The 18,387-nt window shown below is 39.3% G+C and overlaps 1 protein-coding gene across 4 annotated transcripts in view; it reads right to left on the bottom strand.

The window, feature by feature from the left end:
- Window positions 1-479: 479 nt before the first annotated feature.
- LRBA (LPS responsive beige-like anchor protein) overlaps window positions 480-18,387 on the bottom strand; it is a 748,688-nt gene continuing 730,780 nt past the window's right edge. For all 4 annotated transcript variants that reach the window (XM_022599722.3, XM_022599721.3, XM_022599723.3 and 1 more), the window contains 4 exons: window positions 12,747-12,848; window positions 9,530-9,726; window positions 6,215-6,366; window positions 480-1,654 (listed from right to left, as the gene is read on the bottom strand). In XM_022599722.3, the coding sequence (XP_022455430.1) occupies window positions 1,564-1,654; window positions 6,215-6,366; window positions 9,530-9,726; window positions 12,747-12,848 (542 nt within the window). In that variant the 3' untranslated portion in view covers window positions 480-1,563. The remainder of the gene's footprint in view (window positions 1,655-6,214; window positions 6,367-9,529; window positions 9,727-12,746; window positions 12,849-18,387) is intronic.

The raw sequence follows: 18,387 nt of genomic DNA, 5'->3' as shown, positions 1-18,387 counted from the left end.
GTCTTTGACTCTAAGATGTACTTCCCCTCTCCCACATTTTACCATCTATTGTTTTGTTAATGGGTTATAAAACAACAGTGGATTTTAGACAGAACAGTGTATAAAAAGTTCCTTTGGTCGTTTGTTAGATAAAGGTCTCATGTTCTCATTTCCGTAATGCCCATTTTCCTGTTTTCATACAAGAGAATTGCTCACCTATTGGTTATTGTTCAAAAACTATGACTGAACCAGGGTTTGACATTTTGCTTGCAATAACTATATTATCATCATTGTTTCAAAAGGAGGAGTGAAAAAGATTATTACCAACAAAACAAATACCATTTTATTTAATTTTTCTGGCAAACAAACAACTGAGTTGTTCCATTCCTAAAATCTTTGCTTTTAGAGAAGAGCTGAATGTGTAGGAGAAAGGAGGCGACCCCTTTTAGGTAAGTAAGTTGCAAGAGAAATAGAGATGGAATGTCAGTTTCAATGCAGAGTTCACAACTTACAAAGAATTTATTTATGCAATACAGACCTTTTCTCAAATATTTTTCACAGAATTCCACACAGCAATCTGCTAGAAAAGTAGAATTCTACAACACCAAAATGACATTTTTGTAGTACAAATTGCTAATCAAAAGGAAGATGAAGATTGTTTAACAACAAACAGAAGGTAAAACGAGGGTTGCTTCACACAAGCACCCAGTAGCCTCTGTTCCTCGGCCCGGGGTTGGGGTGGGGGGAGCCCCGACAAAGGCTCTGCCTCAGTGCGTGAGCACAGTCAGCCCTCGGGGAGTGAGCTCTGGTACTTGCATTTACTTTAAAAGAAAAACAGAGGTTGTGAGCCCAAGAGCATTTCCATCATTTCATTTGGGTGTGCTAAGAAGAGGACAGATCAGGAAAACATTGTAAATATTTCACACTTGCGATAACATTAGATCCTTTATGATAACCACACAATAAAATAAAATACCCTCCCCCGAACCATAATTTTCTAGGCCTAAAACATGCTCGAAGAATAATATTGATAGAAATAATTCACTGAGATGTTTTAAATTACATTTACTGTAATTTAAACATTGCTATTTAAATCCCAGAAATTTCAGTGCTGAAGAAGCACAGTTGTTTGTTTGGAAAAATACAGGACCCAAAGTACAGCGTAAATAAAATTCCCTCATCCCAGTATTATAACCCATTCCTTATTGTTAAAATCATACATTTCTCATGATTACAGATAAACGGGAAGTGTTTTTCCATAATATAACTAGCATAAGTGGGTTTACTTGCTCCACTGTATACTTATTATTTCCATAATTGGTGAAAATAGACTTCTCATTATGACTAAAAATATAGATTTTTTTTTTTAAACTACAGAACCCAGCAGCCAGTTTTCTGCTTTGCTATTCCCCCCAAAAAAGTCAAGCAAAGTCTACAAAAATAGCAATTAACTTTAAAAAATATTTTGCTTCTTAGAGCAAATTTAAGTTACATTCAGATGTGATTGCTATTTCTAAGAGAAAGATGCTGAGGGTGCTTCCTGTGCCCAGGCTGGGGGGCAAGGCTGAAGCCCAGCTGTCACTATCAGTAGCGGGTTTGGTATTCGTGATGCCACCGGTTAAAGTCATTGTAGAACAGAACGATGCTTCCTGAGGCCATGCCAGAAATGATGCACCTGGGAGAAGCAGAGAGAGAAGGAGGGGTTTACAAACCTAGGCTTTGTTACTAAAGAAAGAACTGCCCTTCCCAAATCCACAAGGTAAATACAGAAGATGGCAGCCAGACCTACAATTTGTGAGATTTACGGTATGTTTTTTTGATGACTAAAATGCAGTCCTGAGTAAGCTCAGAGTCCCACCTCTGACACTCCACATGGATCCAATTCACAGCTTGCCTTTATATTGAAAGTACAGCTAGTTTGTGCAAGATGAGTCACAAAAACCTGAACAGACTAGATAATTTCTAAGGCGGAGAGGCTGGGCAGGTAAACTTTTTATATTAGGTATTGGAAGCAAAATAAAGAGTCATAATCTCAAAGTAATTGCTGGTGGAGGAAGCAGCATACAATCAAGTGACTGACAGAGGTATGTGACACATACAGAATGAGTGAAGAGTAAGAAATCAGAGTGTTGACCACCCTGCAGAAGAATATTCTGTGTCCCATAGTGTTAATAAGGGTAGAGGGGCTTTGTCCTCCCAACACAGCGACTCACTGCCATGATCACTATAGACAGGAGTTGCTGTTTGCTTCCCCTGTCCCTGAGCTGGTGGTGCAGGGAAAGAGATGAAGCAGTAAGACAGGCGGTTCAGAGGAGCCTCTCCAGGAGGCAGAAGCCTATTTATTATCTTAGACCTCTCTCTGTATGGTTTGGTTAGGAGAGTCCTTTGATGTCATACTTAGTATCCTTAGTAGTACCTCATATCAAAATTAGGAACTAAAATGTGTCACAACAAGAAAATCAGCTAAACACAGAAGAAGGCAGTAATGAGGATGTGAGGGACAAAAAAGCACTGAGACATGTAGAAAGCAAACAGTAAAATGGCAAAAGCGAGTCTTTCCCTATCAGTAATTACTTTACGTGTAAGGTGATTAAACTCTCCAATCAAAAGGCAGAGAGACTGGCAAAATGAATTAAAAACATGATCAAACTATGTGCTGTCTACCAGAGACTCACTGTGATCTAAACAGGTTGAAAGTGAAAAGATGGAAAAAGATATTCCATGCAAATAATAATGAAAAGAAAGCTGAGGTGGCTATACTAATATCAGATAAAATAGGTTTTAAGTCAAAATGTTACAAGAGACAAGGACACTATATAGCAATGATAAAAGGGTCAATTCATCAAGAGTATATAGCAGTTACAAACCTATATGAACCAATCAGCACCCCCCAAGATATATGGAACCAACGCTGACAGAATTGAAGAGAAAAACAAACAGTTCTGCAATAATGGTTGGAGACTTCAATACCCCACTTTCAATAATGGGTAGAACAACCAGAAAGAAGATACGGAAATGGAGGATCTGAACAATACTAAAAACCAATTGGACCTAACGCATATATAAACATTCACCCAACAACAGCAGAATGTACATTTTTCTCAAATGCACACGGAACATTCTCCAAGATAAACCATACATTAGGCCACAAGTCCTAATACACTTTAAAAAGATTGAAATCACACACAGTATTTTTTCTAATCACAACAGACTTAAACTAGACATCAATAACAGAAGGAAAACTGGAAAATTCATCAGTTTGTGGAAACTGACCAATGGGTCAAAGAAAAAAATCTCAGGGAAATTAGAAAATACCAAGACAAATGAATACAAAACAACAAGCCAAAACTTACAGGATGCAGCAAAACCAGTGCTAAAAGGGAAATTCAGAGCTGTAAACACAGATACTTAAAATCTCAATCAGTAACCTAATTCTACACATTAAAGAACAAGAAAAAGCTGCAAACTAAACCCAAAGGTAACAGAAGGAATGAAACAATAAAGATTAGAATGGAAACAGGGGATAGAAAAACAGAAAAATCAACAAAGTCAAAAGTTGAGTCTTTGGGGCTTCCCTGGTGGCACAGTGGTTGGGAGTCCGCCTGCCGATGCAGGGGACACAGGTTCGTGCCCCGGTCTGGGAAGATCCCACATGCTGCGGAGCGGCTGGGCCCGTGACCCATGGCCACTGGGCCTGCGCGTCCGGAGCCTGTGCACCGCAACGGGAGAGGCCACAGTGGTGAGAGGCCCGCGTACAGCAAAAAGAAAAAAAAAAAGTTGCGTCTTTGAAAAGGGCAACAAAATTGACAAACTTTTAGTTAGACTAAAAAAAAGGACTCAAATTACTAAAATCATAAAGTGGAGACATTGCTACCAATTTTATAGAAATAAAAAGAGGATTATCAGAGAGTACTAGGAACATCTGTATGCCAACAATTGGGATAACCTAGATGAAATGGAAAAATTCTTAGAAACACACATTATTCCAAAATTTCATCATGGAGAAACAGAAAATCTGAATAGACTTATAACTAGTAATGAGACTGAATCAGTAATCAAAAACCTCTCAATAAGAAAAGCCCTGGACCAGAGATCTTCACTGGTGAATTCTGTCAAACATTTAAAGAAGGATTAACACCAACTCAAATGCCTCTAAAAAACTAAAGAGAACATTTCTTAAGTCGTTCAATGAGGCCAACACACCCTGACACCAAAGTGAAACAGACATTACAAGAAAAGAAATCACAGACCATATCCCTTATGATTACTGATACAAAAATCTTTAACAAATACTAGCAAACCAAATTCAGTAGCATATTAAGAAGATTATATACACCATGACCAAGTGGGATTTATTCTTGGAATATAAGGATAGTTTAACATTCAAAAATCAATTGTAATATATCACATCAACAATTAACAACAAAAGAAACCCATATGAGAGAAGGCATTTGACTAAATTCATCATCCTTTCATGATAAAAACACTGAAACTATGAATAGACGGAAAGTACCTCAACACGATATAAAGGGCATTTATGAAAAATTCCCAGCTAACATCACATTCAATGGTGAATACTGAAAGCTTTCCCCCTCTTACTGGGAACAAGACAAGGATACCTGTTTTCACCACTTCTGGTCAATATAGTACAAAAAGTCCTAGCCAGGGCAGTTAGGCAAGGAAAAGAAATAAAAGGAATCTAAATTGGAAAGGAAGAAGTAAAATTACCTCTATCGCAAGTGACATGATCTTTATGTAGCAAATCCGAAAGATTCCACACACAAAAAAACTGTTAGAACTGATGAACTTATATTAGCAAAGTTGCAGGATACAAAATCAACAATACAAAAAATAAGTTGTATTTCTACATACAAGCAGTGAACAATTCCCTCACAGCAACAACGACAACAAAAAAATAAAATGCTCAAGGAATAAATTTAACCAAGGGGGCAAAAGGCCTGTATATTGAAAACCAGAGAATATTGCTGAAAGAAATTAAAGACAACATAAATAAATGGAAAGATATCCTGTGTTCATGGATCGGAACACTTAATATTGTTAAGACGACAACATTAGCCAAAGCTGTCTACAGATTCAACCTAATTCTTATCAGAATCTCAATGTTTTTTGCAAAAATAGGAAAAAAAAACCATCTTAAAATTCACATGGAATCTCAAGGGAGCCTGAATAGCCAAAACAATCTCAAAACAGAACAACAAAATTGGATGTCTCATACTTCCTGATTTCTAAACTTACTGTAAAGCTACAGTAATCAAAACAGTGTGGTACTGGCTTAGAAAGAGACATATAGACCAATAGAATAAAACAGACAATCCAGAAATAATCTCTCATATATAGGAACAGTCTTTTTCAACAAATAGTGCTGAGAAAACTGATATCCACATGCAAAAGAATGAAGTTGGACCCTTATGACCATCATATATAAACAAACATTAATTCAAAATGGATCAAAAACTAAATATGAGTTAAAACTATAAAATTCTTAGGAGAAAATATAGAGGAAGCACTTCATGACACTGAATTTTGCAATGATTTCTTGGATATTACACCAAAAGCACAGGCAACAACAGAAAAAAATAGATAAATGAGACTTCATCAAAATTAAAGCCTTTTGCACATCAAAGGACACTATGAGATGGAATGATGAAAAAGTTCTGGAAATGAATAGCGGTGATAGTTGTACAACAATGTGAATATACTTAATACCACTGAATTATGCACCCCAAAAAAAGGTTTAAATGGTAAATTTTATGTATATGTTATCACAGTAAAAGAAGTTAAGAACTAAAATGAAAGACTGTATATTAAAAAGAAATAAGATGCCAGGTAAAGATTATCTCCCTAAAATGGAGGTTTTAGGAAGTAAGCCAGATTTCTCAATGGAATCCTTATGGACAGACATACAGGCATTTCACATGAAATTTTGTTTAAGAAAAAAGGTACTTTAACATAAAAAGCTTTACAGCAATATAATTGGAGCCTTTGTTACTTAAATCCTGTCTATTCCTAGAGAATTCAGCCTTTGTCCAAGATTGGCAATGCCATCAAACAAAATCATGCTTTTTAAAAAGCACCTTGGAAACCCCAATATTCATCAGCTTTTTTGATTGCGCAGGTGACCCTCACAACCCAGCCCATCCATCAGCCCATTTACTACATACATTCCCTTGCCAGTTTTTAATGCCACCAGCATAGACCGCTATTCCAGCGTTACCTCTGGTCGTAAGACAGTGCCATGGCCCGGATCCCGGCGTCGCAGCCTGGATAGGCGAAGAGCTGCTTGAGGTCAGACACCTGCCAGACCATGACCACACCGTTGTCTCCTCCGGTGAGCAGGTACTGCCCATCCCGGCTCAGCTGGATAGCCTGTGAGACACAGCAACATTCAGTAGAGACACGGCTCTCGGAAAACTTGGGCCCTCACCGCATCTCTGATTAATTCGACACGATTCCAGCCGGTTACTGGAGCCACAAAGGGACAGAGTGTGTATGTGTTCCTGAGGAGTTTTCAGGAAATCATGAGTCATAGAAGACTTTTGTTATTTTTCAAAAGTCAAATGGGCAAAGTTAGGCAATGCTGGAGTTTTTGAGTTTTTTTGTTTTTAATTTTTGCTTTTTAAGGATGAGGTGGCAAACTCTTCCAGTTCTATGACTACTAGTTAAATGGTCCGTGTTGTGGACGGGGACCAGTACTGTAAAACGAAGCACTTCCTGGCATCTCTCCATTGCACTGTGGTCATGCTAAGCCTGTTTTGTACCGAGGCTGGGCAGACAGTGCTAGCTGACCTCATATCCCTGATAAAACCCTGCTGCCTGTGGGGCTCAGCCCCACAGGAGACCACCTACGGCTTGAGCACCTTCACTAGGCCTGCTGGAAGTTTACAGCAGGTGGGAAGACAACTTGGTAGGGAACCGTGACTCCCAGGGTGATTAAACCCAGTTTAAGCATTTTCTTCTTGCCCCAGGACTGACTGCTTCCTGCCAGTGCTGAACTCAAAGGACAGAAACGTAATTTGCTCTTCAGTCCTGTCAAACCTACCAAAGGCAGGCCACTTTCTTTTTTTTTTTTTATGACTTTTTACATTTTTTTGATGGTTGAAAAAAAGAATCAAAAGAATATTTCATGACACATGAAAATTATATGAATTCCAAATTTCAGTGCTCATAAGTAAGCGTTACTGGAACAAAGGCACATCCATTCATTTCTGGCTACTTTTTTTTTTTTTTTTTTAACAGAGAAAGTATGCCAGCTCCTGATATAAAAGGTCCCTCCTTACTTGAGGAGCAGATCCTACTGCCCCTTCCTCTCCTCCTGCCCCCTTCCCTCCAAACCTTCTTTTCCCGGTTTATTAACATACACATTTCCTTTCTTTAGCTGGGTGACATTGGGAGTTCTAAAAGTTATTGCAAATACCTGTAATCTTATGTCCACCTGGATACAGTGAATGTGGGAATCCAGATTGTACTAGTAGGCCAGAAAGAAACTATCTATCTTCTGAAAAATATATTTATACTGTTCCGTACTCAGAGTTTTAGTATAGTTGCCTTAAGTCTTTACCCTTTGACAAAAATTTTTTTTTAATTATAGAAATGTTTCATAGCCATTCAATTCACATTCAAGTAAATGCAAACTTTCAGAGGTCTCTTAAATACAGCTTATTCGCAAGAACACAAAAATACATCTAAGAAATCAAAACCTGTGGGTGGAAGACACTTTCACTCAAGAAGCATTCTCTAAATTTTAACCAAATACCCATAGTAAGATTTTTCAATATAAGTGAAAACCAATATCCTTTTCCCCCATTCATTTCACAAACGGCAATCTCTAGGGGCTTATGTGGGAAATGAAATGAAGACTACAACAAATAATTATTTGCTACACTTATAAAATTCAGCTGATGAAAATCCATTAACCTTACGGTTGTGGTTCACTTGAGTTTTATACTTGAGGCTTTTTACTGGATAAGTGCTGTATTAAAACATAAATTAAAACCGTTAATCTTCAACTCTTTGTCCTAAAGAATCCCTACTCCTAGCTCTGTGTTGAAATAAATAAAACCTGGACTTTTAGGACTATACATGTATCAGCACCTAAAACATTTTATTAAACCAGTTGCCTGCCAAGGTTAAAAAACATTTTGTTGGCCTTTCTCATGAGGGACTTGTCAAATTTCCCTGAGAATAACAGCCAGGGTAGCATTTCCTGAATAGCACCCTATCTCCCACCCAAACCAGCATTCACGTTGTTCTCAATTCTCATACGCCTCCTCCAGTCTCAATCCAGGTTGGGTTGATACTAGAGATTTTAGGAGGGCCCTGGGGACGTGTGAATCTCAGCCCCTGGACTCCTGAGTGCTCGGACAACACCGTAGCTGCACCAGTTTCCAGGAGGTACCAGCAGGCCACAGCAGTCTGCTGGCGACAATCATATCCTAAGACACAGCTTCCCCAGGAAAACAAAATAAATGACTTCCTATGGGTGAAATGGGGGGCGATCCTTTGTTTAGGATAACATAACTTTGCTGCTCTGTACAGGCTGCCCACTTAAATTTAAGTTATTCGTTAAGACATCTAAACATTGCCTAGTTGATGTGCTCTGATACGTTAACCAAATGCCACTGCACAATCTGGCATCTAAATAAAAACAGGTGGGAGGCCTTGATTAGTGCAGAGGTTCCCCAGGCCACCTGCCTGCAGGGTTCTTGTTGCTCTTTCAAAGAAACTTCATTTCTGGTCTGAGCTAATGACTAATTTGTTTCCATGGTCTCCTTTCCTTATACAGGCTCAGACTGCAGGATGGAGGTGGAGATTTTTGTTCTGTGATGTCTCTTAGTCCAAGCCTGTGATTTCCTTCCACCCTTCCCAAGGCAGTTAGCTGTGAAAGTGTGGGTCTCTGGAGCCGGGCACGGGCAGTGCTCATTTTAGGCAAGCTCACTTTAATCACACAGTTGCCACTTACAAGTTAGTATGATAAAGTGCAGGCGTGCTGGGGAAGAGGCGATGGACTGTTTAAGCCTAAAATCCAGTGGGAAATATTACAGAGGGAAAAAAACAATGGCCATAGGGCAGAGAGGAAAAGCATGTGTGTACGAACAGTCTGCAGAAAGCCTCCGACTGCTGCCTTGAGGAACTTCCCAGAGCCTTTGGTACTAACTGAAGTGCCACAGAAATTGTTTTAGCCAGCAAGGGATTTCAAATTACTTTACAGATTTATTAGTGTAGCTGACAAAATAATCGCAACTCAAAGTGACAGATTATCAACATTATTATCGTAAAGAAAAGAGGAAAGGAAAATCCTCTAATGTGTACCTGGTTTAAATGAAGGGAGGGAAAAATAAAAGCAGAGTGTGAGCATGTCTGTATGCAGCCTTTGTGGCAGAGGTGACGGTCAAAATGCACTGGAGAAAACTCACAGAATGGGAGAGAGAAGAAAGCCATTTACTGAATTGAGAACCCTCTCCCTCCTCACTCGCCTTTACACTTTGAGGTAAAAACATAGAATGCTGAAAAGTCTGTAAGGTACACTTACCCTTATGTTATCATCTGTTTGCACGGTGGCCTGGAGTTTTCCATTCACACTGAATGTACAGAAGAAGCCATTTTCATAGAATATGACACAGTGACCCTCTCTGGAAGCCTGCATGAGTTTTGGTTTCAGGCAGTTTTCAGGACCCTCCAAAGTCCTTAACAAGTCTCCATTCATGGAATGTATGAGACATGGTCCTCCTGAGAAAACAGGAGAAACAAAAGCCAAAATGAAGTTTCTGAATAAGAACAGACAAATGTGACCTGAATCTCGAGCGCCGTTGAAACAGGCTGCCAGTACCGTATCACAGTTGTAGAAAGCCTTAAAAAATTATATCTTAGATATCATTTATTTTGTAAAATCTGCATGCTGGCTAAATCTCACCTTCCACTTGGGAAAGAAGAAAGCCGAGTCATGCATGTTCAAGTTCACTTCTCAAGAGACAGGAAGTTACTTTATGAAATTCATTATGCCAAGGGATGATAAGAGCTGGAGGAATTCAGAAAGGAACAGGACAAATTACAAATCCTAAAAGAGCTTCCAGGAAGGCTGGGCCTCAGTTAAACATCGGCTGCTGTAAGGCACACAGGGTCCCGATGGTAGCAGCATTGGGGCCTGTGTGGTGAGAACTCATTAAGGCAACTTCTGAAGGCCTAAAACATCTTCCCTCCCACTGCTTGCTACTTCGCGATGAAAGAAGGTGCCTGGTGGTCCACCTCCTCACACCCCAGCCCCCAGGGAAATTCATACAGAGATCCTTCTGCCACTTCTCCTTGGCAAACAAGTCTGCCCCCCTGCTGTCCCCGAAACCAAGCAGCTTGCATCCACCACTCCCCACTCTCCGGGCTGACCTCCAGGCTGAGATGCTTGAGGAGGATGGAGAAACTGCATCTTTACTGAGTGCCTGCTACATGAAAAGCAAAAGAGGAGCAGGTAACCAAAACTGCTTGTGTGATGAGTAAGTTCTCAGAAATGTCTGAGTCGGACAAATGGGGTAATTAGACTATACGCCCTGCTCCTCTCCGGGCTAAATTTCTCGTGGCTACATGGAATCATCACGTGTTCCCCACATGACCATTAAAATGTGTCTCTCGGCTTTTTCTTGACCACTCAGGGAGTCGATAGGTTTTTAGTGTTCTCGACATAAATACATAAGGCAGTCTTTGCTCTGCACAGTTCCAGCATGCATGAATTTCAGTTGTCACTCTAAATGACCCCAGTCCCTCAATGCCACAGTTCAGATTTCAGTTATCACAGGAACTGCATAAGGTACACACTTCATGGTCAGCTTGTCAGTCCACAAATCACTATAAATAACAGGTGTGCATCATGATGGGTGACCAACCCCCATCACTTCTTTCGAAGTCTGTTAGTGAATGGTCACTGCACGTCTGTGACTCAGCTCATGCACAGACAGCAAACTCTGTAGTTGTGTTGCCTCCTTGTCTCCCAGGGATGGAACTGTATGACGTTTTACAAAAATGGATAATCAAAAGAGGGTAGTGGCCAGCAAAGATGGATCTGAAGTAAGGAAATGAGAAGTGACAAAGCTGAAAGTAAAACTGGAAGCCAACATAAACGGAGTTACAGAAGATAGAGCTGACCGTGGGAGTGTTGACATCGCTACAGATGCAGCCAGAGGAAGTGAGTGAAGGTGATCTTACTGACATAAGTTCTGTAAAACTTATGGAAAGTGCTGTAACAAACATGAAGATGTCCCAGAAGTGATGTCAGCAAAAATCTCCACATTAAAGGAAACCTAGGAGATATTTCATGACACTGAAAGCACAGAAGATGAAATGTTGGAAGCTGATCCAAACTTAGGAAGGAGTTTGACAACTGGTCAAGGCACAGAGACGATTCTCACTCCTTAAGTTACACGGAGAGAAGGGGGCGAGCACTTTCCAAGTACTCTTGATGTATTTTTTCACAAAGAACTAAAATACTTGCATTCTTAATGTCTCTAATGTTTTAAATTAGTGTACTAAATGTGAGTTTTACTATTTTTTTCATGTCCATACATATGTGTAGGTATGCATATATGTATAAAAGTGAACAAGACAATTTTTACTGTTTTGATAAAAATTTGTAAAGGCCATGGAACAATCATAAAATTTCCCATTATTTTTCATAATATTTCCCATTGAAATAATTGATTTTTAATATCTTTGCATGGTTTCATCTTGCATGGTCATTTTTATGGTGCTGTACCACCGTGCAAAGTGAGGACAGCCTGTAATATGATAGGTTCATTTACATGTCCAATTTGGATCACGTACAATCCGGGAACTCATGTTAGCTCAGGATAAATGAAATCATTGGGTATAAGGGGAAAAAATCCAGTAGTTATATAATTCTTGCTATCATTGTTACTATTTCATTGTTTTGACCAACTAAATTTTTAAACACCAACATCTGACTCATTAATAAGTCTCGTTAGCTATATACAAAATATCATAGTTCAAGACACAGATAAGGTGACTCAAAAACTCTACGCTTCTCCCTCAGATAAGCCTAGGAGATATGTGATTACAGTACTTTTTTGTGTTCAGAGCTCAGTTCAGGGCGGAGAGACAGAGAGATGAATAGACTATTACAGCTGAATAAGCAATGAATTGGAAACAGCTCTGCTCCTGGTCAGATCCTGATTTGTTGTGTGCGCTCTTAGAAAGCTTGCTGAATATCTTTGGCCTAAATATGTGACGATGCTATGGGATAGACCTCCAGGCCAACCAGCTGAAGAATCTTTCCACCCCATTCTCAATGCCATCCTGGCCCCTGCCTAGTTCAGAGATTTGGAAAGTCAAACAGACTGGGTCAGGAGTTTCCGTTCAGGTGTGAGGTGGAACCCAGCCCAGTCAGAGTCCAGAAGGATAAACAAATACACCGAGACTGTCCTTGTTCTCGCCTCACTCTTCAGAGCAATGCTGTGAAACAGGACTTCCTGCAGTGATGGAAATGTTCCCTTTCTGGGCCGTCCAATACGGTAGCCGCTAGTTGTAGGTGCATACTGAGCCCCTGCAATGTGGCTAGTGCCACCAGGGAACTGAATTTTACATTTTATTTCGTTTCAGTTAATGTGAACAGTCCCATGGAGCTAACAGTCACTGTCACAGATAGCACAGCTTTAGAGAAAAAGACACCAAATTCACCTTTGGTAATTTGTTATTAGAAGACACCAAAAAAATGCATCCATTTTTTGAAGGCCCCACAGATTTACCTTTAGAACCGCTTAACACGAGGCCGAGCTCAGCGCAGACGGCAGCACAAGTGATCTCAGAGTCATGGCCTGTCAGGACGGCCCGAGGAGTGGTGGTGTCACCTTAAGGAAAAAAAGATTAAACGAACAAATCAATTCACGTTCGCGCAGGGGATGACCTCCCTCGACTCAGATTAAATCATCATATCATTTGTTCCTGATTCCCAGAATGCTTAAATCTTTAATTTATAGTTTGGGAATTTGTCCCCAAATCCTATTTTAGGAGTAGATACGAACTTATCTGCGATAGCTTGAGGAACACGTGGTGCTGAATTTCTAAGCCTTACGTGATTATCAAGCAACAATAGTTTAAAACAGAACAAAAATAAGACAAAATCTGTATTACAAACTGCCTCAGATTGTCTTTCCCAAGCTTATGTGTCATCCTAATATAAAATCTTACAGAGTATATTTCTCCCTGGTTCATTCAAAGAACAGAGGGGGAGTAAAACTATTAATATTAAATTAATTCTGATAGTGACTGAACACTAGGGGAGGAGGATGAAGGTGGGACAGAAAAGGACTATTCAAATAATGGAAGATGTTTCAAAACGTCTTCACAGGTAGAAGATGTCATCCTGTACCTCAGTCCCAAACTAAAAGGAAAACTGTGGTTGGCTGTGGAGGCACCCCACGAGGGGCCGACGCAACGGGCTCCATCTGGGCCGTGCTTCGGGCCAAGCCACAGGAGAAACTGAATTCCTTATTTAGCCTGGAGAATACTGTTTTAAGGCAAACGAGTCCTCTACTTTTATCGTCTCTGGGGACAAGGACACAGAACGCCTTCATGGAGTGGGCTAATGAGCAGGGCTCTGTCGGCACCCTGAGATTTCCTTGATTACGACTGCTTTTATTTATTTATTTATTATTATTATTTTTTTTTGCGGTACGCGGGCCTCTCACTGTTGTGGCCTCTCCCGTTGCGGAGCACAGGCTCCGGACACGCAGGCTCAGCGGCCATGGCTCACGGGCCCAGCCGCTCCGCGGCACGTGGGATCTTCCTGGACCGGGACACGAACCCGTGTCTCCTGCATCGGCAGACGGACTCTCAACCACTGTGCCACCAGGGAAGCCCAGGACTGCTTTTAGAGTAAGATTGACAAATGGCACTGTGTGATCCACAGGGGCAACTGTGCCCAGAGAACAGGTCACTACTACCAGCTGTGGAACTCTGTGGGAAAGAAGAACTTGTCATCCTAACCCCATACCCTTGGCTATCCTTGGAACAGTCACCTACCCTGAGGAGAGAGATCTGGCAGATCAGGGAAAATGCAGCAGAAACCTACTGTCCTTGAAAAGGCAAATGCTGCTGGTCACAAAAATTAACTAGCAGTTTTTATGATGGTCAATGTGTTCTTTGAAATGTCATGCAAATTTCTGTACATGCCTATGTTTTCCTGGGGGGTGGGGAGGGGAAGAAGGAAAGTAGGGTTTATTGGATGCGCAGACCAGGAGAGGGCCTCTACTGTGAAGACAGGGCCTGGTTTCTGTGCTTCTGGCCCCGCTGCCTCAAGAGCCTGCAGCTACTTCATGTCTGGTCGTCTCACGTAATTATTACAATGCTTTATTGGAGTGCGTGATGCACAGCAGTGTCCCCACAGTGTCCTTCCTCACTCTTGGTGACTCTAGGTACTTCTGAGTGAGACGTGGGTGAAAAGGCATCATATCAAACTATGTTCCACGTTGGCCGTGCTATGTGCAGTGAGAGTCAGAAATTGGCTTGCATGCTTGGTGACCAAGGGAGACCTCAAATGGCATAGTAAAAGGCCAGGGGACAAGTAGAACCAGGGGCTTGGTTTCATTTGATTCACTTTTAAAACTTCTTTGGGGAGAGAAGCTCACCTTAATACAAAGTTTACTTGATATTTTCCAAACCAGAAAGCATTTGTTACAATAGCAGCTATTTTTTTCCCTTAAAAAGCATACAAACTTGGTAAATTTGTTAAGAAGCAAATATTACAAACCTATCTGAACTACTTAACTTTCTGCTGGAGATAAGTCTTGCCACAAAAAATAGAAATATTTTTAAAAGTTACCAATACTTCAGCCCCGATTCATGGTCCCCCATCCCCCATCCCAAGATGCTCTATATTCCATGAAAATACCATACAATGTTATTTTTGAAATGTCTAATTATACCTGTTGGCAACTTTTTAAAAATCAAGAATTAAAATCATTAAGATCTAAGGAATATATTTTCAGTGTGATTGTTCCTTTTTTGTTTTCATAAGGTACCATTTTATGGGGAACAAGATTTGTGTTTTAACTTGAATTGTCTTGGAATTCCTCAGTGGAAAATGAGGGTCTGAAGGAAAACTGATGACAACTGAAAGCAATCTAAGTGTAAGCCAAAGTAAACGAAGGACAGATGGATGGTGGGGACACAGAGGACGTTGTCACTTAAGCATGCCAATGCTAATTTTTTGTTTTCTAGATCTAGGAATATTTTCTCAGGGACATGGGGAGGAAGTGAGAAGATTGCTGTCAACTGGATTTCTTTCTTTAATGTAAAACAGTTGAAATACTGAGAATTTTCTATGACTATAAAGTTAGAGTTTAGGAAGCCTCACAATTTACCCTATAAAGTGAATTAAGATATCAGCGTTCTTTTTTGTAAACTCATAATTAAGATTTTTATAAGTATGCTTTACTTACAAAATAATATTTTCCAGTAATCTACACTGTACCAATCATTTGCCCCTCCACAAATCAGAAGACACATGTACACGCTGTGTAACTTCAAAACTGAAAAGAGATTTGCCTTTTCCTAGGGCCTGATCTCTAAATAAAGGCCTGTTCAATGCTAGGACTCTGGCTTCAAAGTTTGGCAAAATGTTTTCTAAACCAGGAAGCAGGTTAGACAGTTCAGGAAATATGGGGGGAAAAAAGGAGAAAGCAGAAAGGAAAGGGAAGGGAAGGAAAGGAAAGAGAAAAAAACAAATTGAAAGCATAAGGGTAAACTTGTGATCACTGGGTTCTACTGGTTTCACAGACACTCACTAGATTTCTAGTAAAAAAGACTCTGCTACTGAACTTTCATCCCCTTTAGGAAACGCACATTAATGGCCTCTAAAAATCCACATACAACAATATGAGGAGAGATATCATCTCCTCTAAGAAAAGCCATTTCCAGTCTTGTTTAAAGACTAAAGTTTGTATTCCCTTTATTATATGCAGTGCAGCTTGGGTGTTCTTTACATTTTCTCATTAAAAAATCTGTTCAAAATAAATACTTGGATTTTTATAAGTTTCAATAAACCAAATGTTTTATGTATTAAAAGTTCACTACAGAAAATAGAATTCTATGATATGGGAATTAAATCCAACAGGTCCAAACTAATAAGTTCAACAGATATTTTGGGAACCCCTTTGGAATGAAATTATGAAGGGTAGAAGGGTTGATGGGAGGCGGAACACAGGCTTCATATGTGGCTCACAGAATCTATTTCTCCATAGTTACATCCTTATACACCATCCTGCAACACAGCAATAACATCCCACATACCAATAACGATATACATATGTGTCTGTGTATATTTGTTTGCAAAGCCTAGAAACAAAATCTGGGAACCATATAACATTCTGACTGCAGCACCCATCTAAATCTGCCCCTCCCAACTACCTGTCAACCCACAGAGTTAATACCTAGGGGGGAAATCAGCTCAAATAAGACAATACTGGCCATGTATTACTTTTTCAAAGACCCCAAAGCTATGGCCATCTCTCACTGAAGTCTCTAAACTGAGTAAGGAGCAGGGGAAAAAGTCTTCTGAAAAATATCAGGTTAGTTCTTTGATAAAAATTTGCAGTAGTTAATGGATACAAAAAGTCTTTACTTTTGCTTTCTGAGATAGTAGGATCTACCAAAAGCTGGATCATAAAGCAGAACACATTCCCTTAAGAACCTTTTAAAAGTCTTACTGCTTGAAAAATCGTCATGGCTTTCAATAAAGCTGAAGAGAAAAATTTATCTTGCTTCTAGTTTAAGGGACTACACTTCAAACTCTTCTTAAAGAAAAATAAAAAGAGAAAGAGGATAGACTTCTTGGACTGCTTTGAAAAGCTTGAGCAATTACTTCAAAGGAAAGGGTGTCTTTGTCCGGAGAGCAGGTTTATGACTACTGATGCAAATCCTAACCAAAGGCTGAAAAGGATACTCAGTGCATCTTTATGGATGGCCTTAAAGGAAGATGAACAAGTCAAAGGAGGTTAAAGACAGTCCAAATCCTGCCACGAATACCAGGACACACCGGTTTTTACAGATGTGCTTTTCTCAGTGCATAATACCAAATATCAGTTACTAACTTACAGGCACCACTGTAACAACCCAACTTGCATTTAAGCAGCACAAGATCTCCGTAATACCCGCTTAGCATTTATATTGGACTTATGTTTTAAAATATTACGTGAAATGTTTTACACCATTAGGCAGAATAACAAATGCTGCTATTAAATGTGTTTCTTTGGTGGCCTCATAACACTAAGTGTATTTCTCCATCAAATGAACTATATGACCTGAAAGAAGAGAAGGAGGAAACAGTAATTTCTCTAGTATCTGTTCATAAATATCCAATGAGAAAAATATTTCAAAAGCTCTGTCTCCATTAAGGCAAAGGGGATTAAAAGCTAGGTAAAAATAGACCTGACACGTATTTCTGGCAAACTCTGAGTTACATTTTTAAAAATGAATAAAGTTCTTGGTATTTTTGGCACCATCTCCTCAGTCTTAATGAAAATTAAATTACTTTAAAAAGGCACTGCAAAGTTCTCATTAGCAGTTTAAATATGTTGTTATTAGCAGAGAGAGAATCCCCTTCATTCATTTACCTTTTTCATATCATCTATCATGAAATGAAGGGCAGTTCAGCACTTCCCTAGTCTTAGTTTTCTAGAAATAAAATTAGCTCTTCCAATTAATACTTAGTTTAGATGACTCTTCGGACAGAAGTTAGTATTTCCCATTTGTCTACTCATTCATTCCTTCACTCCTTCACTAAATAACATTTGCTGGGTATGTATTATGTGCAATGCACTGTGGAAACAAGGAGGGGAATAAAATATGACCTTGTATTTATAAATGGTTTGATTTTAAATTGTCATTGGGTCAGGTTTTGTTGACCTTACTATAAGCCTGCTAATTATAATTATAAATACCTATTATTGGAAAGGTCAAAAAGATGTACTGAAGTCCAAACTATTTATTACAACTTAATTTTTATATAAAATGAATATTTACCATCAATTAATGAAGTTCTAAAATAAAAACAACCAATATAATTTTCCAGGTTAGTAAAATCTAATACCATCTGATCTCTTAGAGACATAAAAAACAAAATCATTTCAATAGAGTACTCATTTTGAAAGAAAACGTAAGTTTGTTTAAGGACCTAAATATATAATTAAGTTATTAAGTATATATAGATTTAAGAAAATCTAGGTGTTATACATGCCAGCCATTTCCTAAAGCTGGATACTTTTGTTTTGCACATGCCTTCTGTTCCACTTTAATTACATTTGATTACTGTAAACATTCATCAACAAAAAAATTCACATGAAAATTGAATACTAAAGTTTCTCACGTGGCTCACACCATAATGGTAAA

The sequence above is a fragment of the Delphinapterus leucas genome, chromosome 5, assembly GCF_059928025.1.
Source record: "Delphinapterus leucas isolate spDelLeu-1000000601 "Yukka" chromosome 5, BTC_Dleu_Yukka2, whole genome shotgun sequence".
In the NCBI taxonomy this organism is placed as follows: domain Eukaryota; kingdom Metazoa; phylum Chordata; class Mammalia; order Artiodactyla; family Monodontidae; genus Delphinapterus; species Delphinapterus leucas.
Note: the sequence above shows the minus strand (reverse complement) of the source record. Positions and strands in the feature narration are given on the sequence as shown.